The sequence below is a fragment of the Eublepharis macularius genome, chromosome 15 (assembly GCF_028583425.1).
Source record: "Eublepharis macularius isolate TG4126 chromosome 15, MPM_Emac_v1.0, whole genome shotgun sequence".
NCBI lineage: Eukaryota > Metazoa > Chordata > Lepidosauria > Squamata > Eublepharidae > Eublepharis > Eublepharis macularius.
Window position 1 is genome coordinate 23321880 of NC_072804.1, and position 21338 is coordinate 23343217.

The following is a 21338-nucleotide window of genomic DNA, read 5'->3' on the forward strand; positions in this document are numbered from 1 at the left end:
GGGTGAATCCACCCTCAGAACGGACTCGCAAAACTTCCTTTTTAACTGTTTTTTATTTTTTTTATTTTATATTTCTGTAATATCAAAATTACAATATCCTTATAAGGAAATACAATATCCTTATAAGGCAAGATTGAAATAACGGAAAAGTAATTAAAAAAAAAAAAGGCGGGAAGATCTGTTCCCTCCCTCAAAAGCGGAAAATGCGGGTGTGGGGTGAATGCGGATTCGGCCAGTGACTATTGGGAACATAATGACACTCCAAGGAAGTGAAACTTCAGTAAAATTCAGGCACTGAACTGTCCTGCATAGGAAATGCCCACGAAAGATTCCCACATGCTTCCAAATTTCCAAAAAAGAAACGGGAGAGAGCCATCAGTGCTGTCAATGGGGGAAAGAGAGGCATCATTATCTTCAATGATATTTCTTTACAAGGCAAGATCGAAATAACGGAAAAGTGCGCTCAAAATTTTTTTTAAAAAATGGGCAGGAATAAAAGGTCCCGCCCAAAAAAAGCGGTTTTCGAGCGGCCGTGTGACCGGAGGGACTCGCGAGAAAGACGGATTGGAAGCAGGAATGTGAACGAAGACGAAAAAATCGCGGATTGGAGGCAAACGGAAGATATCCGATAAACATGCGGGTAATGGGTGAATGTGGATTCGACCCGGAACACATGGAAACGGTCATCCCGACCTCATTTCTGCACCTTGAAAGCAGTGAGCAGAATCTTTGGTCTTCTATATTGTGTATACAACTAAGCAAGAATCACAAGATACTCGCCCCTTTTCTTCTGCAATGAGGCCATGCTGAATCACAGGCTACTTTGGAGACAGGAGCGTTCACAGAGCTGTATGTATTGCTGAGCCCTGCTCTCCCTCCGTATTTTCATTGGGTTCAGAGAAATGGGCTTACGCTAAAGGAGAGATGGCTTTTATTTTTGCAATGGGAGAAGAAGGTCTCCATATTGTACATCTTCTTCCCAGAAGACCAAGGGGGCAACCTGACACCAGCAACTTTTCAAACTCACATAGTTTCTGTTTTTGAGCTCCCTAAAGAATACCTGTTTCTTTAGGACAAAAATTTGCTGTAAGATTTCATCCTTTACCCTGATCAAACTTGAAGTATGAAGATTTTCCCAATCTGCGATGCTTCCTGTATATTTTTGGGAAAGTCAGCGAGAATTACATTAAAATCCTAATTTGAGCTTCCAGATCATTATCTTGTATAATGTCCAGTTTTTAAGTTTCCTTATACACTGTTTGTATCTTTCAAATTTGTAAATAACTTTTACCATACTTTTATTTTTCCTTCAGAAACACTTCAATTGGTGATACTTCAAATGAATGAATATTACATTACTTGTACTACTGTTTTAGCTCTCCTCCCCTCCTTTCCAAACAATTTGGCTTTACTATTAAACAGGCATTTTGGTCAGATACTGGCATAGGTGCTGTTTCCCCCTTCTATAACTGAAATGATAAAAGTGAATTTACACATTTTCTGTTATTTATTAATGCACTGAAAATATTCCTAGTTTCCTTTAATCGCTTCACTTAGCCATTTCTAGTCTGCAAGAATTTTCAAACATGTTTTCTTAGGGAGTTTTGTTTGTTTTGGAAAAATGCATATGCTTATATACAAAATTTTTGCATTTCTTTAACAGACCCACACATTAGCACACTGTAATACAGGAATTCAGTGGGTGCTTTTAAACCTCTCCAGGAAGGGTCACCAGCACTGCCATGGCAAACACCAGGAGACTGAGCAGTGAGTGGAGAGGGTGTGACATCACTTCCAGGTTATGCTGTAGAAATGACTCCACATCTGTATGGTTAATGCATGGGGAAATTCTTAGAGAGGAATGGACTATTGAGTCCATTTTCCAGCCATTTTTTCTACCACTCCTCAATTTCTCAAGGGCCACGAGGAAGGCAAATGGCAAGCCCACCCCTAGGGCAAGAATGCAGTTCCTTGCATCGTCAGAATTTTCCAAAGCAAAGCTGTAGGGGTTCCTGTGGGAAGAAGCTGCTCTTTACAGCATTCCTATAACCATGACCTCATCTTTACAATATATCTGACTTCTGTGGCATGCGTGAGATGGATCATTCAATACTCGCCCCATAATAGGGAAGATTCTTTAAGAGGCTCCACTTTCTGCCAGTGTGCAGCTGAATGTTCTGGCATTGCTGCCTGGCTGTCCGCCTCTCCCTCCACTTTCAAAGGCTGTAGTTTCCTGGACAAGCCCCTTTCTCTCCTCCTCAGGGCTTTTTCAGTGGCAGCACCAAAGTTATGCAATGCCCTTCTCAGAGCCAAGCTACAAGTGACGAATGACACTTGAACGGCAAGTGAACAGACTCACGTGTATTCCTCCCTGTTCCTCTTGATCACAATGTGATCATTGATCACTACGTGATCAAGTGGAGAGCAAGTGAATGGCAAGTGAACAGGGAGGAATACACGTGAGTCTGTTCACTGGCTGTTCAAGTGTCATTCGTCACTTGTAGCTTGGCCCTAAGAGTCTCTCTACACAAGACATCTTACACGGGGACACTCAAGTGACAGATCTTACACTTGTTCTCCCATTTTGGATACACATGCACTGCTAGGCAGACAGAGTACACTGGAATATAAGACCACACAGAAAGTAAATCACTTGAGCATCCCCGTGTAAGATGTCTTGTGTAGAGAGACTCTAAGAGAATTTCAAAAGACTTTCTCTGTTGATGTTTAGAGGGCAAGTTACAACTCTGGGTCAAGCTACAAGTGACGAATGACTTGAAGTGGAGAGCAAGTGAATGGCAAGTGAACAGGGAGGAATACACGTGAGTCTGTTCACTTGCCAGGCAAGCGTCATTCGTCACGTGTAGCTTGACCCCGCTTCCCTGTATTTTGAGTTTGGCTACATGGGACAGAAAGGAAAGAGCAGTTTGTGCATTTTACTGTATAATACAAGTGGTTCCTAGGGAGAATATGCCACCATTTAGCACCATTTAGTTTCTCAGGGCCTGAAAGTGACTGGAATTTACTCAGGTTAGGGAAGGAATGCTGCAGGCTGCAGTGTGCTTTCTTAGGCTTGCTAATCAAACCAGTTAATTTCTAATACGGGATCATTTTTGTTTATTGCTCTTTTAAGTGAAAACCAGTTTTGATTTTCAAAGATGAATTCATTATTCAATCAATGTCTCTGATGCAGATATTTGTTAACTTTTTAAATTGTTACACTGTTCACTATTAAATACTGAAATAAGAATTTTACTCTGATAGTAACTAAGAAGTTAAACACACACACACAACCTACCTCTGACTCCCTTTGGAATATAACAACTCGACCGCCTTTGTCCCCAGTTGCCAATAAGTCCCCTGTGTGGTTGAACTCAGCAGTAGAAATAATGTCAGCTGCATAAAGAAAAGTAGAGGCAAAAATGGTTACGTATCTCTGGCCGCACAAAATCTGTGGAAACATCAGCTGTTCCCCAGGAGCCCGAACAAGAGAGTGCCTCTCGTTTCCCAGGCCCACCACAGAACCACAGGAGAACTTTGGTGTTCTAAATGCTCATAAATACAACAGCATTTCCCTCACAATTTCCTCACAAACTGAATTCTAGAACCACTCCTGTATTTTCTCCCCAAATTTTTCAGGCCCACATTTTTTAAAAGAATTTCAGAAGAAATTGACTGTACCCCTGATTCCCAAACTGTCGTAAGATTATTAATTTCTACAAATTCAAGGCTTGCTCACCAAACCCCACTTAAAAATATAACAAGTGATAAGAGAAACTAACATTGTTGAAACTGTCAGAAGTGCAGTCTACAATGTAATGTTAAAAAAGGAGGGGAGTGCATACAAAGACAAGCCTGAAAACTGGCCTTTTGTCTGGATTGTCCTTGTCTCCATTTACTATCTCAATATAAGCTGCAGCTTAAACTAGTGACTCATGGTGTTTCACAGCATCAGCTATGAGCTGGAAGACTGTCTTAGGGCCAAACAATACAATATGCCTGACACATGTTGAGTCACAGGTGCACAATCAGACTATCCATCAAATGTACATCAAGTGCTCGTTTTCTCAGCACTGCAAGGGGGAGGAGCTAAAAAGGAAGTTCCTTCTCTGCAATGCTGCCTTTCAGTGCCAAGCAAAAGAGTGTTTTTCAATGTACGCCTGACTGAGAGTCTCTCTACATGTTACAAAGTACCTGAAGTGCAGGATTGTATGTCTAGTCCTCAGTTCACGTGCAAGCTGTTCTTGCTCAATGCACATGAATGCTGATTTCACAGGAGCTCCCTTTGTATGACTGCATCTGCAAGTGATTCCGGAGGGCAAAGCACCAATTCAACTGTTTTTGCTGCGAGAACAAGTACTGTAGGCTCCTTTGAATTGCCAATTTGCATTTCTTTAAGGTGTGAGAAAGTGTCAAGGTTTGCATTTCAATGAATGGATGTGGGGGAAACTGGGAGTTGAGGAGGAACTGATATCAAACATGTGACACGGATCAAACTGAAGTGTGACTGTACGATCGATTGAGTGCATGGGAAGTTGGAGGGGAGACATGTGAAATGAGGTTTACTTGAGCATCCCTAGGTACTTAGTAACATGTAGAGAGACTGAGAGTCTGGTCATGCATGCGTGACCCAACACGTGCCAGGCATATTGTATGGTTATGCCCTTAGTCTTGGCTCAGACCAGGACATGAGTGGGTGATCTGACCACATTTCAGAAGCAAGCAACAATATACACAGTCGCCATTTTGTGTGCATGGGGCAATGCACATATTTTCCACGCACATACAGCTTCACTACAAGCAAATGTGTTCCCCTAAAAATCTGCAGTGCCATCTGCACTGCAGGGACTGATATTCATTCAAGTAATCATCACTAAGGCTGCTTCCACATAAAAGGCTGTGGTCTGGTTTGCTATCCAAACTGGTGTGGGTCTTTGTGGAGCATCCAGACAATGTCATCTCCTCATCATCCACTTTCCATGTTTTCCTCCACTATGTTGTGATTTTTTTCCAAACTTGGCTTGGTATGATCTTTTTGGAAAGATTGCAGTCAAGCCTGTTTTTATGCTGTGCAGATGTGATGGTGCAAATTTTTGTTGCTATAACACATATCAGCTTCATCTTCCTTGCCTCAGCCCTTATGCGGCTGCCATTTCCCCCAAATCCACAAAAAAATTTAAAATTAACAACAGAGATATTGCTATAGCATTATGAAAATCTTTGTACTAGTTCTTCTGAATTCTCAGCTTTCATGTTTTAAAAAAGCTAAATCTCTAGCCTTTTTCATTGTGGAGATATGCCTTTCTATTTATACCTTTGCAACAAAGGGGCTAGATACTTTTTAAAAATGAAAGCTGTGGATTCAGAAGAGCAATTAGATTATAATGTTATAACACTTTAGCAATAGGTTAATTGTCATTTTTTTTTTAAACACGAAAAGCCCTCTGGTGGTGTGAAGGGGAAGTTGGCAGCTTTTGGGGGCTGAGACAAGAACAGTGCAGGGAACACAGCCCGGGGAATGCTTCTTTGCCACTAACACATATTTGCAGTGCAATCCTATGGAGAGTTACTCCAGTCTAAGCCCATTAAAGTCAATGAGCTTAGACTGGAGTAACTCTCCATAGGATTGCACTGTTGGTTTTCTCAGTGGTATCGAGGAATGTCACCATGTGGAAACATCTGCTGTACTTTGGTCACATTCAGGGACTGACAAATGTTACAATTTTCCTGCATCTGGCAGAGAAACAGCAACCCTCGTAGATTTGAAAAAGGAAGTGAAATTTAAAATTATTACCAAACTACATCGAATGTATTGTTAGGCCACTGCCCTCTTCTACAGCTCTGTATTCAAAGACCCAAGGGGAATTTTTCACAGCAAAAACTGCTTTTTATTTCCCAGTGTTGATGAAAACACCAGTTCTAAACCAGTGGAGATACATGGATAGCATCAGCACTTGTCGAACATAATTCTCAGTTATACAAGAAGGTCACATATTAGGGATGTGCACAAATTTCCCTGCTTGGTTTCTTATCAAATAACACCTTGGGCACCACATATAGCAGGAACTATATCAGCATTGCCAGACATGGAAAATGGAGCTTGAAAAAGAAATTGTATCTCAAAAAAATCAATGATTTTCATAAGTCATGACTCCTCAGCATTTGATCCAATTCACGGCTTCTTACAATGGCCTCTCAGGATTGTGTCCATATGGCAAAGCAAAGAGTGTTTGGGTAGATTTGGCTGCATTTTTAATCCTTGCGTGGCTTTTATTGAGTGGATGATGGGAGAAAATGCAGGAGACAGAAGATCCATACCTTATTTTTGTGTCCTTGCAACTTGCTGTCATGTTGTTAGCACCCTTGAGTTTAAGGGGGAAAGGCCTTATTTTAAACAAATAAAGGTCTTATATGACAAGTTGGTAGTCAGCAGCAGCCTATGGGGCATTCATGGTCCAAGAAACCTTTTCCTTGGGTTAGGCATTCTGCCAAACAGACTTTAACTCCTAAACTGCTGCTATTTAGGAAATGCAAAAGACTGCACAGTGGAATTGATCTGATGGCCAAATTCTCCTTTGCCCTTGGTGTACTATTGCAGTCTCCAGTTCATGTCATTCATACTATTCTTAGCTTACTAGTTCTTAATGGTGAGACTTGGGGTCAGGGCAGGCCTTTAGAAGGAAGCCTCTGAAAATGATAATCAGATATTCAAAGAGAAAACTACACTGCCATATTAAAAATTCAGTGGTGTTTTCCACAGAGCAACACACTTGTGCAGTTTTCCTCACTGCTGCTGTCACTACCAGAGTTACCAATACTCCAGGTAGGGCCTGGAGATCTCCCAGAATTACAACTGCTCTCCAGACAACAGATATCAGTACACATGGAGAAAACAGCTGCTTTGGAGAGTGAATTCTATGGCATTCGACCTTGCTGAGGTCCCTCCCCAGGCTCCACCCCAATTCTCCAGGAGTTTTCCAATCCAGAGCATGCTGCCAATACAGCACTGCAGCCAACAGGAGATTGGGGATTGGGGGGGAACGGAGGGTGTAGCACTTACTTCTGTATCCCTGTCACGTGCGCACACCTCTGCCTACCACAATGACATCACTTGTGGAAGTGACGTCACATGAGTGGGCAGAAGCATGCACTGTAGTTTGGGCTGATTCTTAAGGAATCCTCTCTGGCGCAAAGCACACGTGCGCCCACCCCCCTCACAATGACATAACTTCCAGAAGTGACATCATTGAGGTAGGGTGTGGAAGCCGGCACGTTCGTTTGCCCAGGGTGCCTGCCAGTGATGGGTGATCGCTGGGCAGCTTGCCTCCTCCCGCCAATAATCAGTGATCAGCAGGCAGAGGGGCAAATGACCAGGAGTTTGGCTGTCACCAGCAGGCAGCTGGCAACCCTGTCCCTGCTCTACTTCCCCAGCAGCTGCTACTCCAGTCCCCGTCATGCCATCAGGCCTTTTTTAGATTTTTAAACAACAGTTAAATATTTTAATAATTATATATTATTAATAATAACTGCTCTTAATAACTGCACTTAATCTGTGTATTAGGTTTTATCAGAACTTTTTTTAAGCTGGAACGCGGTGGAACGGAGTTCCGGAACCGCTTGAAAATGGTCACATGGCCAGTGGCCCCACCCCCTGATCTCCAGACAGAGGGGAGTTTAGATTGCCCTCGGAGCAATCTCAACTCCCCTCTGTCTGGAGATCAGGGGGCGGGTCCACCGGCCATGTGACCATTTTCTCTGAGGGCAACCCACTGAGTTCCGCCACCTCTTTTCCCAGAAAAAAAGCCCTGGGTTTTCTTAATTCCCAGATTTCATTTTTAAGTAAATCTCTAGCCCTTTTTGTCACGTTCCCACCCTTCAGAAGTAGCATGCTGTCCTCTCAGAATTACAACTGATCTCCAGACTTCAAAGGCCAGGTCTCCTGGAAGAAATGACAGCCTTGGATAGTGGACTCTATGGTGTACCATAGAGACTGCCTCTCTGCTGAGCTCTGTCCCCAAGTTCCACCCTCTCCAAGCATAGCCTCCAAATCTCCAGGAATTTCTCAAGCTGGAGTCAGTAAGCCTCTGCAGAGATATGCCTTCCCTTACATCTCCATGACAGGCTAGACTTGCTTTTTTAAAAAAATAAATAAATGCGGGGAAGTCAGAGAACCTGATATATAGCTTATAATATTCAATTTTCCAACCCCCCCCCCCGAAAGCCCCTGGTGGCAGGGGGAGGAAATGGCTGCTGCAGGGAGAGGGGAAATGGCTGTTGTATGGGCAGGAGTAGGAAAATCCAGACTTTCCCATCCATATAGCAGCTATCCAGCTTTTATTGTGATATTTCCTAAACTTCGCAGCAAAGCAGATTTGGGAAAAACCAGAGAAATGCCAGAGAAACCCCAGGAGGTGCATAACCGTACCACAATGCTATGGGTCAACTCACTTCCCAACAGCAGCAAATAAGCCACGTAGAATCAGCATCTTAAGAGTCTATTAAGCATGAGCAGAACAACATCCACAGAAGCAAATTTCCCAATCTCTCCTCTCCCACAGCAGCTTGCTATACATTCCAAAATTCTGCACTTGGACCCCGCCCCCCAGGACACCACTGGGGTCGAAGACAGTTCTGCAGTGTGAGTTCTGCAATGTGAAAGGGAATAAATGAAAATCCCGCCCCCCCCACTCCCTTGTCTGCTGGCAGAAGTGCTTCCTGAAAGTGGAAAGCTTCATTAAGATCCAGGCCGATTTACATAAAGGATACTTTTTGAAAAAGACATTGAATGAAAACCTAAGGGTCTCTTTCAATCCTAGTTTCAGTAGAAACCTAATGATTTCTTTCCTCTGTCTCTAAATTGGCAATCTTCAGTCATCATCAGTAAACAAAAGTCAGTCATTATGAGCTACAATGAGGACTTCACATTCTTCACTTAGCTCTTGAATAACCAACCTAACCTAGGAGTGAGCTGGCAAAATAATGAAGGCCAGGGTGAACGTTAAACTACATAGAATCTAAGAGCCAATCTACGTGAGGTTCTCTGGGTAGTGTAGTCTTACAAAGAACAGCCACTTGATGCAATTCTCTGCCACAGGAAGAGCGATGGGAGCGATTTTCTCTCTTCCAGAAAGCCTTGGCCTGGGTTTTCCTCCAGGAGCCTGGGGGATGGGGCTTTACAGGAGCCACAAAATTCAGGGCAGCTGAGAATCTGCTGGGGAGAAGAGCAGTGGAGGGGATCCTCTCTCTTCCTGCCTCCTGTTACGTTCCCCCACCCCTGAGCTCCCAGAAGAAAACCCAAGCTGAGGTTTTATGCAAGAGAGAGAATACCTCCCATTGCTCTTCTGGTGGAGAATCACATTGAGCAGCTGTTCTTTATAAGACTACACTTCCCAGGGAACCTTGTGGGACCCAACACGCACCTGCTCATGTAGTTTCCCTATAAGAGGAATTGCTTTGTACTAATTTGAAACAGTGAGCAGTTTGATAAGACTTTATAGACTTCAGTTATCATACTTGGCAGGAAAGCACTTTCAAACATCTGTATGATTATTATGGTCCTGGGAGGCCAATGTAATAAGAATACGGATTGAAATAAATTAGAATCATTACTGCTTAGCATATTGTTTTTCTAAGGGGTTTGAACTTCTTGGACAGCAACTTCATTTAGGAAGATAACAAACAAGGTGTGATTTATATGAGAAAACATGAAGGGAAATAAGTCAAATCTATTTAAATCAGATCAAACCCCATTCAAATGTTTGTTCAGAAAATGCAAGGGGAAAGATTATTAGCAATCACATTAAAACTAACTTCATATCTGATTCGAGTGCCAGGGCTGCTGCTTATAGAAATCATGATACAGTGTGATGGATTATCGTTGTATCAGTATACAATTAAGACTTTGAACAAAATGTGAGACGTTCACATCTGGATGCATTTGTGAACATGGTGGGTGAGCAGTAGACTGGTACAAAGGCCATCTCCCATCAAAATCCAACCACTCCCAACTCTTGTCAGTTGGTCAGCAGTTAAATTGCCACGCTCCTCTTCCCACCACCCAATATTCCATTCTACCATTTGAAAGTGATTGGCTGAGGCTCCTGGAGGGTGGAACTTGAAACCATCTGTCACCACTCCCCATTATTCAATCACACTGGTAATAGAGGGAACTTCTGTTCTCTAAAGACCTGCACTTTTAACTGAAGCATGGATTAAAAAGGAGAGAAAAAGGAGTCCATGAATAAAGCTTTCCTTACCAGCATAATATAATTTGTAGCATCCTATCTATCAGGAAAGTTATTACTGCTTTTGATACAACTCCACTAATCTCCAGGAGGGTTCCTAGAAACAGATCCCTGTGATATGTACTATCTAATGATAACACATATGAAGCCGGAATAACACTCTTCTGTACCAAGAACACAATTCCTTGCTGTATTCAAAGCACTACAAAGAATGAATGCTTTTGCTTAGCCACCATGTGTCTATGCCAGCAAGAGGGAGGTAAGGAGGGAGGCAGAGAGAGATACAGCTCGATTTGATGGAGAATCTTGTGTATGCTGTCAGAAGCAAGAAGACCGTAAAGGATTCTGAACGTAATTATCTGAGCAGGGCCCTGCATACACTTATTGCCCTATAGTAATGCTGCCACTTTTATTACTCTTTATAGCTGTGATGCCACTGAGCACAACCCCTGAGGATCCTTGTGAATAATTGGATTAGGACGAGACGCAGCTTTGAGAAAGCCCCGCAGGATGCAATGGGTACGAAACCAACAGCATGTCTTGGGCCCAGATGTTGACATGACACTACCATGGAAAAGTAATTTGCACATCTAAATTAATACTGTCGTGATATGTATAATATCAGCAGTGAAAAGCAGGGAGGGGAATATAGAATACAGCCACTTTCCATAAAGTGGTATACACCTTACACTTCTTACCTAGACAGCAGTGAATGACAAAAAATCCACCGTTCTGCTTAGCCCGTTTAATCCTCGACCTCTGGGCAACGGAAGGGGCTGCTGACTGCCTGACCCTTGCAGCACTTCTTTATATACTGCAGAAATATTTTACTGCTCAGCATTTTTCAGGCCAATGTGATTAGCAACATGACCAACTGAAATCCTTTTCCTTTCCCATCAATGATTGGACAAACAGTGCAATACTAATCCCAAACTGTAAATGCCTTAGGACAGTTACTAAAACCCTCGTCAGAACAGCGTTGTACTGAAATGACACTGGAATTGGGCTGGGGGAGGAGCTGGATTTACTTGGTACCAGGGCTTTTTTTCATCAGGAACATGGTGGAATGGAGTTCCGGAACCTCTTGAAAATGATCACATGGCCGGTGGCCCCGCCCCCTGATCTCCAGACAGAGGGGAGTTGAGATTGCCCTCCGTGCCGCTCGGCGGTGCAGAGGGCAATCTAAACTCCCCTCTTTCTGGAGATCAGGGGGTGGGGCCACCAGCCATGTGACATTTTCTCCTGAGGGCAACCCACTGAGTTCCACCACCTCTTTTCCCAGAAAAAAAGCCCTGCTTGGTACCCTAAGCAAGCTCAGCCCACCTCCTACCCCCAGCAGCCCACTGCACTGCCAGAAGTGCAGGCTTAAGCACAAGCTCTCCCCGAGTGAAAAACAGATAAAAAGACAAGAGGCAGGGATGTGCAAAACTAGACCAATGAGAAATACACCCGGAATTTGCTGTTTTGTTTCCTTAAAATGGCTTCTGGAAAGGGGAACCAAATCCAGGAAACCAAGTTATAAAGGCACCCTCCCACTGAAAAGTTTGTGCGTTTCATTTCGGTTCTTATAGCACAGCAGCGGTGGCGACAGCAGACAAGCAGGCAGGCAATGGGAGGAAAAATGCCGCAGGGAAGCGGGGAGTGGTCTGTTCATCAATTGAATTTGATAAAAGTTCTAGAAGACTGCAATTATAAAGACACTTCCCTGGGAGGAAGTACTATTGAATAACATGTGACTTACATCTGTGTAGACCGGTTTAGGCTTGCTTCCCCCCATCCAGCACCTGTCAAAACATTACTTAAAAAAAAAATTCTCCACATCAAGCTTAAGTCAAGCCCCCTATGAACCATTCACCTACTTCACCCTTTCAAAAACAATCCTGCTTGCCCACAGCAAAAGGAAAACTTACGGGAAAAACTTAGGTCTGTTTAGGGGGAGACAATCATGTTGCCTGCCTGCACCAGGGTGTTGGAGATGGGTGATGAGAACACCCCTTTTCATGGCAGATTGCTGAGTGTCAAAAGGAAGGATTTGCCCCCATCGTGGGAACAAAACTGCAAAGCACAAGGAAACATGGCAGCAACAAGTGGCCCGAAGGTAATAATTTATTGGCACTATCAACCCTTAGAAAAAGAAAAAAAATGAACATAAAACAGCATTGTTTTAATGCTGCTGCCGCCCTCCTACAACAGTTTTCCCAGCCAGTTTTCTGCCATTGTGTGCGCCTTCCAACCTTCTTCAAGGTCCATTGTTTTGTGTATGTGTACATAGCGTAACTAAGGAAAAATTAGGTGGATCAATGGCTCAGAGGGAGGGTGACTAACAGTTGACGCAGTTTTTTATTAAGAGCGAAAATAATTGCCTCAGAGCCTCGTTTCCCCAAACTGCCTGCTTGAAAAGAACAGTGTGCGCATGCATCCCTGACATTCGTCTTCCCCAAGCATTTTTTGGAGTCCATAAATACTAAAACCCTTTGCTGTGTGTGCTCTCAGTCTAGGTGGATCAATGGTTTAGAGGGAGGGCTGTGTTCTATGCGATTTTGGTGCCATGAACTGCAAAAGGAGCTGCCCCAAAGAACCTGAAAGCCCTTATTTAAAAGATTGGGCCCCAAATGCATTATAATGCAAGAAACCAAATGGGTAAGATCTAAAATAGCAATGCCCCGGAAAAAAACCAGTAACAGTACATTGTTTGGAAATCCTGGATTTGAAACTGCAACAGGATTTTTTTCAGCACATACCCCTAGCATGAGGCTACATCTCCCTGGCCTCTTGCACAGACACACAACACACACAAGGGGACTTTGGTGATGGGAACTTTAGAAGAAGGTAGCTTTGCACATCAAAGGAGAGCTCGCACAAACAGCCAAGAATGGGAACACTCACTGATACAGCATATTGCTACCATTGCTTTACTTAAAACCCATACAGGTGTTCCATCTGTGGACACAAACACCAAACTGGACCTTTCACTCCTCTAACTCGCGCAATGCGTCCCACAAAGATAAGCAAGGGAAGGAGATTCCCTGCCTTAAATTTTGACTGCTGCAAATCTCTCCCCCCATTTCAATAATACACCTATTATGTAACCATTGAACATAACATCCACTATCAACAGTTCCTAGCAGTGTCCCCCACTTCAAGGGGCTCTGTCCAGATAACCCTCCAACAGGATAAGAGTCCAGGACTGGTCCTGCAAGGACTCGCTATTCTCCGTAGTCTGCTCTGAGGTCACAGTTGAGATTGCGTGCAGCCACTCTGGCACTACGCCTGTATGCCACCTCAGCCTGGGCCCTGCGAAGTGTTGGCAGGTCCTGAGGAACCATGACCCCGCTTAAATCTTCTGCCTGGCATAGGACCAGCAGCTGTCTCGGGCGGGCAGTGTGGGCTCGCTTGCCAGCTCTGGCAGAGTGGCTTCTGATAGAGCTGGGGCGTGGTCAGCAGATATCTCTGCTGTATCAAGCCCTTCCCGGTCCTGCTGGCCTTCATTATCCCCAGGTTCAGGTCCTCAGGGCTTTCTCCTGAAAACTCTGGGTCAGGCCACTCTTGGCCAGAACCCTCCGAGTCATCGGTCTGGTCAAAGGATGGGTCAGCGGGGGTCATGACATCCAGAAATAGTTATTTTCATGATTTTTACAGTTTTGTGATTTTCATTACGTATGCCTCGAATCATTACTCGCCCACAAAGCCTTTTGCTGCCTGGATTTGGCCGCTTGCTGATTTCCATAAAGCAAAAGCAGGTTGAAAATCAATATTTATTGGTTTATTTTCATTTTTCTGTTGTAAACAGATCCCTTCAGGGAGAAAAGTGGGGTACCAATACATATAGATGGAGACTGTACAGCTGGGTGTTGCTTTATATATTCCCTACAAATTCTCCAAAAAGCCAGTTCAAGCTGGCCAGTTGCCAGTAAATGTATGCTGTAGCTTTTTATTTTTCACAAAAGCCACGAACCATGTTGAATCTATCTTGCATCCAGCCAAATGTGAGCTAGCTAACCCAAGTGATTCATGAATCATCTCACAACGGCAACACATCAACGTTTCCTCCAGGAACACATGGGCAATACTGTTTCATGAGAAAGGTTCCTATAAAAAATTATTCTGAAATGTTAACACACATTTTGCTGGTGGAGTAGCAGCTAGAAGGGATTTCTTAGGTGGTTCAGAGAACTGAGAGGAAGAGAGGTCTGGGTTTTCCATACTGCACAGCTGCAAAGAAAAACCTTGATCCCATTTTTGATTCAGAGTTCCGTGCCGTGCAACATCAATTGATGTAAGGTGCTTTACAAAGTAATGCTAGCAAAATAAGAGAAAAATTCCCACCTTGAGGAATTTATTTTCAAAATTCAAACGAAGGGGTATGACAGTGCAAGGGAATATTTCTGTCATTTATAAATAATTAAAAATCATAGCTGAAGAGCCAGATGCATGCAACTTCTGTATGTGTAAAGTGCCATCAAGGTGTAGCTGACTTATGGCGACCCCTGCTGGGGTTTTCAAGGCAAGAGACTAAGAGAGGTAGTTTGCCATTGCATGCCTCTGTATAGCAACCCTGGTCTTCCTTGTGATCTCCCATCCAAGTACTAACCAGTGTCAAGTCTGCCTGGCTTCCAAGATCTGACAAGCCTGGGCTATACAGATCAGGACATGCAACTTCTACCAGTTTAAAAATATCAGGATTATCAGTATAGACAATGTGTCAGTATTCCATATGATTTGCAGAATATAGCTGCATAAACTGAGGCTACTTGTAGACAGTCTCTTGATTGCTGCCATTGGCACCCTTTACCCCTGCAGTATCCAGTTGAAGGTTCCTTTTATTAGCTGTTGTGCTACTGTTATTCATAGAACCAAATAATCATAGAGTTGGAAGAGACCTCCAGGGTAATCTAGTCCAAACCCCTGCACAATGCAGGGAATTCACAACTACCTGCCTCCCAACACCCCCAGTGACCCCCTGCTCCATGCCCAGAAGATGGCAAAAACCTTCCAGGATCCCTGGCCAAACTGGCCTGGAGAAAATTGCTTTCTGACCCTGAAGTGGCAATCAGCATTACCGTGGGCGTGTAAGAAAGGACCACGATAACTAAGCACTGATGTAACCCTTTCTGCCCTCCCTCTACTAAGCCTACCCCCCTTCCCCAACTTTGGCATCTGTGCAGGGACACTGTAACATTATTATCAAGACTAGCAACAAAGCCCATTGTGAGAAAAAATACAACAGGCTCTAGAAAGGGGAGGGTGGGCGGGCAGGCATTCCCTCCTCTTCTGTCGCTGATCCCAGCCGGATGAGGGGGGGGGGCTGGTATGGCCTCCTACTCTGCGCCTGATCCTGGCTGGCTGATCCCGGTGTGCAGAAAGGGCGGGCCTGGCCGCCTGCTCTGTGCCTGATCCCGGCCGGGTGAAGCGGGGGTGGGCATTGCTACCTACTCCGCTCCTGATTTCAGCCTGGTGAAGAAAGGACAGGCATTGCCTCCTATTCTGTATGATTCCGGCTGGGCGAAGCAGGGGGGGGGGAGACTGTTGTCTGCTCCACACGATTCCAGCAGGTTGAATGGGGGAGTGGTATTCCCTCCTGCTCTGCGCCTGATCCAGGCCGGGTGAAGAAGGATGGGCATTGCCTCATGCTCTGCCCCTGATCCTGGCTGGGTGAACAGGCCAGGCATTGCCACCTGTTCCACTCCTGATCCCAGCTGGGTGAAGGAGGGCCAGGCATTGTCACCTGCTCCACTCCTGATCCCAGCTGGGTGAATGTGGGCAGAAGGCAGTGTCACCTGCTCCTCTCCTTATCCCAGCTGGGTAAAGGGTGGGCAGACATTGCCACCTGCTCTGTGTCTGATCCCAGGTGGGTGAAGGCAGCAGGCAGGCATTGCCACCTGCTCCACTCTTGATCCCAGCCTGGTGAATGCAGGGAGTGGGTATTACCACCTGCTCCACTCCTAATCCCAGCTGGGTGAATGTGGGGGGAGTGGGCATTGCCACCTGCTTCCCTCCTGATCCCAGATGGGTGAAGGGCAGGCGGACATTGCCACCTGCTCAACTCCTGATCCCAGCCAGTTGAAGGGGTGTGGGCATTGCCACCTTCTCTGCTCCTGATCTTGGCCAGGTGAAGGGGGGTGGGCATTGACACCTGCTTTGCTCCTGATCCAAGCTGGGTGGAGAAGGGATGGGCATTTTCACCTGCTCCGCTCCTGATCCCAACTGGGTGAAGGTGGAGGGTGAGTATTGCCTCCTGCTCCGCGCCTGATCCCGGCTGGGTGAATGCAGGGGCCAGCATTGCACCTGCAACCTTCCTGATCCTAGCTAGGTGAACAACAGGCAGGCATTGCCACCTCCTCCGCTCCTGATCTCACCTGGGTGAAGGTGGGGGGGGCAGGCATTGCCACCTGCTTTGCTCCTGATCCCAGCTGGGTGAAGGCAGGGGTATAGCATTGTCCCCTGCTCCGCTCCTGATCCCAGCTGGGTGAAAGGGGTGGGCATTGCCACCTGCTCCGCTCCTGATCTCCACAGGGTGAAGATGGAGAACGGGCATTGCCACCTGCTTTGCTCCTGATCCCAAAACAAGGAAGGGCGCTGGGTTAAGGTGGAGGTTGGGCAGTGCCACCTGCTCCACTCCTGATCCTAACTGGTTGAAGGCAGGGAGTGGGCATTGCCCCTCTCTGTTCCTGATCACCGCTGGGTGAAAGCAAGCGGTGGGCATTGCCACCTGCTCCACTCCTGAATCCAGCTGGGTGAAGGTAGGGGATGGGCATTGCCACCTGCTCTGCTCCTGATCCCAGCCTGGGCTTCCCACTGCGACATGCTCTCTGGAGGTCTGGCTGCCTCATGTGGGCTTCCCTCCACAGCAGCGCCCTCTTGTGGCACACCAGGTTAGGAAGTGAGTTGTCTTGAATATGCTTAGCCTTTTATATAGTAGGATGGAGGCCAGAAGGAGAAGAGGCACCTTTTGGGAACCAGATGAGGTTTCCCACCTGCTGCAAATTGCGTCTCGACATTTTCCAAGGGGTATGACTGTCTTTAGTGGAAATGTGAGTGGGCAAGTCAAGTAATAGAGATGAAGGATCAACATACTTCCATGTCTGTCACAAGTAAAGAGAACCCCAGACTGAAACAAAGGCTTGGTGATGGTCCTCCCATCATGGCCTCCCAGCCACCTCCCACAGGATCAAGAGGATAATCCTGCTGCTATCTTGCTGCTACCTTTGGGTAAACCCTGCCACTTTTCCAGATTTGTTTGTATTTTGAGTGGCACTGGTCGGGGGTCCTCCAAAAACCTTTTCTGGTGATTTGCTTGGAGATTACTCTTATATTGATCTGTTCTTCAAGAGCATGCTGGCCATAAGGTTCACAGAATCATATGCATTTCTTCAAGCTACCAGGGCCTTTTAACCTCTTAATGGTACAGATTCTGTAGCTATCTAAATACCAAATCTCTGCTAGCCATGAGGTTTTTTCCCACTTCCAAATTTGCTAAATCCTTCATTATGGTGTTTCTAAGTACTGAATGCACCCAATTCTAATTTCAAGAGATACAGATATAGAAAACAAAGCAAATTATGAAAATTAAAAAGGAGATGTAGCCATGTGCTGCGTAACTCTGTAGAAACACCGAGATCCAGAATTCACAGGAATAACTAATTGGGGGATGAGTATGGGAGAACACAGTGCTGCCAGAACTAATTGCAGCAGAAGCAGAGATTCAGAAGGCGAGGTGGGGGTGAGGGATAAATGGCTGGAATGCTTAGATGCCCATCACTGAGCAGCATCCCCCCTCCCGGCTTGTGCCTTCCAGTGAAGACAATGTATATGTTAAACCACTCTTCAAGGTATACCAACTGAATGGGACTGCATGTAGATGGTAATTAAATTGTTTGAATGAAGGGCACCAAGGGTATTGAGAACAGATTGTACTTGTTAATTCACACAGGGCTTAATGAAGCATTCTTTGTTCTACAAACTCCCTTACTTGACTCAATTAACCCTCTCACCTATCCATCCACACCCACTCTTGGAAAATCCCCAATAAATGGAGAACTCCTTCAGATAAATCCCCATTGCCTATGCTGCCTTGATAGGGTTGCCAGCTTAAGGTTGGGAAATTCCTGGAGATTTGGGTGGGGGGCACAGCTTGGAGATGGTAGGGTTTGGGAAAGGCAGGGGCCTCAGCAGGGTATAATGCCACAGGGTCCACCTTCCATTTTCTCCAAGGAAACTGATTGCTGTCATCTGGAGATCAGTTGTAATTCTAGGAGAACGCCAGCCACTACCTGGAGGGTGAAAACCCTAGCCTGTGTTTAGCCACAAGCAACCGGCACAGCGGCACAGAAGTCAATATCCTATTAAATCCACCCAACTCCCAAATACCTTCACAGATCCAGGGATGGGTACCAGGCAGAGGATTCGAACAGCTAGGTTCCAGAGAACTTTTGCTCGCACAAAATGGCAGCTAACATGCATTTACCACCTGGTATATACTCCACAATAACCAGCAGCCAGTTTCATCCACCCCAAGCCCTGTGTAATAGTCATGTATGACCTGGCACCATTTCAAGTCAGGAAGATGGGGGATGGGGACAGGACTGAAGACCCTTATCTACACACACCAGTCACAGTCTAAGTTGGGAACCAAGGAGAACCTGCAAGCAGTGTGGGATCTAGGGTGCAGACCCTAGCTCCAATCTAAGTAATGTGTGAAACTGAGCGACCTTCACTTTACATATGTTTCAAAACCCTTCTGCATCTCATTCACACTTTACATGCCAGGTGTTACACAGGCACACATCTAAAAACTGTAATGTGTAAAATGGCCCTAATGAAGCTCACAGTCACTGCAATTTGTATCACTGGGTTTCAATAAGGACACATGAAACTGAGCTTATAAAGCAGTTTATACATTGAAAAATAAACATTTCGAACGGACTTCTACAGAGCAGATGTACCCGAAAGGGGCAGCAAATCATGAAGGGAGATGAACCAGTGTCTGTAAGAGACAGTTAGGCTAAGAAAACTTTATTTCTCCCCGAGCAAGATGTTTTTACATACTGTGAGGAAAATAAGGCATCCTCTCTCTGATATGAGTTGCACCTGATTATTGGCTGCTGCAATCTGGCAGGCTACTGTAGTCAGAATCCAGAACCCAGATTGGGCTGAGAGAGAGAAGGAAAGAAGGAAAGACAAAGGAAGGAAGAGAGGAAGAAAGGGAGAGAGGAAGGATGGAAGGCTTCAGCTGGGAGGGAATAAGTACAGGAAGGTGGAAGGGAATAAATACAGCCCTCCTCCTGGCGTCAAATTGGTAAGGGATAAATACAGGAAGGCGGTGGCAACAACTGCAGGGAAAAGATCTCCCCAAAGCTCTTAAGATACATGGGAAGCAGCTAGGAACCCCCTACTGGGAAAGGTGGGTTTCCATTGGTAAACGGACCTCCCCCTGGCTTCTGGACAAGGTTGTCTCCCGCTCACCTGCTTGTTGGTTGGTTGTACAAGCTGGAAGTGAAAGTGGCCTGCCAGACACTCAGGTGCAAAATGTTTATTTTTATTTATTTATTGTCCATCTTTCTTGTGGGACTCAAGGCAGATCACACGGCGTAAGTCAATACAAGCAACAGAATGGGACATCGAATAAACAATGCAATAGGATTTGGACTGAAAAAAATCTGAAATCTGAAAACAAAACTGAAGCAAAACTTAAGTATTCATATAACATGTTAAAAAGATACAAAAATTACATAGTAGGATCCTAACTAATTTATCAAATTATCAAGCAAGACCAAGAACAAAACTAGTGGACTAGAGAGAATTTGGGAGAGAAACATCAATCCAGAATTTTAGAACAGGGGCGTGCAGTTCAGTTCAGAATTTTGGCTGATTTGATAAAATTTGGGAATTCCAAATCAAAAACCAGGTATTCCAAATTTTTACAGAATTTTCAGTAAAAAATCAGTAAAATTCGGCCGTTGTTTTTTATGGGAAACTCATGCTGCAGGAGATGAGAAACTGCTTAATCCAACATTTTTTACCGAATCTGAGAAAGTATGCAAAATTCCAAATTGATTCTCTAATTCAGCTTGGCTATTTCCAAAGGTGTCCCCACCCACTCTCCATTATTTCCTATGGGGAAAAATATCTGGGGCTATCCGGGGGGCTGGGGGTGGCATTTTTCAAGCAAACTTGACCAACATCCACCCAAACCAAACTGAAGCAAGCCACATGGTTGCAACTTAGCCCAACAGAACCAGTGTCATTCACAGCAGCTAGGCGCTGGATTCAGCCAATGGGGCAACACCACAAAACAGAACCAAGCAGTACCCAGCTACAAGCAAAAGGCATTCTCTTGCTTCAGTTTGCTTCTGTTGGCTTAACCAAACCGAAGCAAGGGTTGCTGTTGCACATTAGGCCAACAGAAGCTTTGTTGCAACAGTTTGGTTTGAGGGGAACAGATGTGATTCTCTAGTGTGATGTTGGCCTCCTTGATTCGCTTTGGTGCTGGGAGGACTCCCACTAGCTCAGTGTGTTTCTGCAGTGGTAGTCAGCTTTGACTTTTTCCCATAGGAAACAATGGAGTGGCAGGGGCACCTTGTTCAGGGGCCCATAGAATTGGCCCCCAGAGTACCATCTATCTGAAAGTTGGGGGGGGGGGTCTTAAGAGAACAATCAGAAGTAGATCCCTGCAAATTTGGTGAATTTTGGTTGGATAATGATCTTCCCCAGCCTACTGGATCGCCCTTAGAGTGATTTTCCCATAGAAAACAATGACTGAATTTTTCATAAATAGCCAAACCAAATAAGAGAATCAATTCAGAATTCCAGAAATTCCAATTTTTTTCTCAGATTTGGTAAAAAAAAAAAAAAAGGATTTACTGAACTTTTTTTTAATGTACTCCCCTATTCTAGAATAGCATCACCTGGATTATGCAGTAGGCCTTAATTAATGTGAGAAGAAAATAAATAAAACAATATAGCACCTAACTGTATAATACACCCTCAGGAGTGTGTTTATTATGTGACATAGTCCTTAGTACATTTACATGTAGCTGAGAAAAATAACAACTCAGCAATGAAAGGCTGAAAGAGCAAGATATATGAAGCTGAAGA

General features: G+C 44.9%; 1 protein-coding gene across 3 annotated transcripts in view; it reads right to left on the reverse strand.

Annotated features, from left to right (window-relative positions):
- Positions 1-21338, reverse strand: part of PPP2R2C (protein phosphatase 2 regulatory subunit Bgamma) — a 115613-nt gene that overhangs the window by 33984 nt on the left and 60291 nt on the right. For all 3 annotated transcript variants that reach the window (XM_054999298.1, XM_054999299.1, XM_054999297.1), the window contains one exon: positions 3299-3396. In XM_054999298.1, the coding sequence (XP_054855273.1) occupies positions 3299-3396 (98 nt within the window). The remainder of the gene's footprint in view (positions 1-3298; positions 3397-21338) is intronic.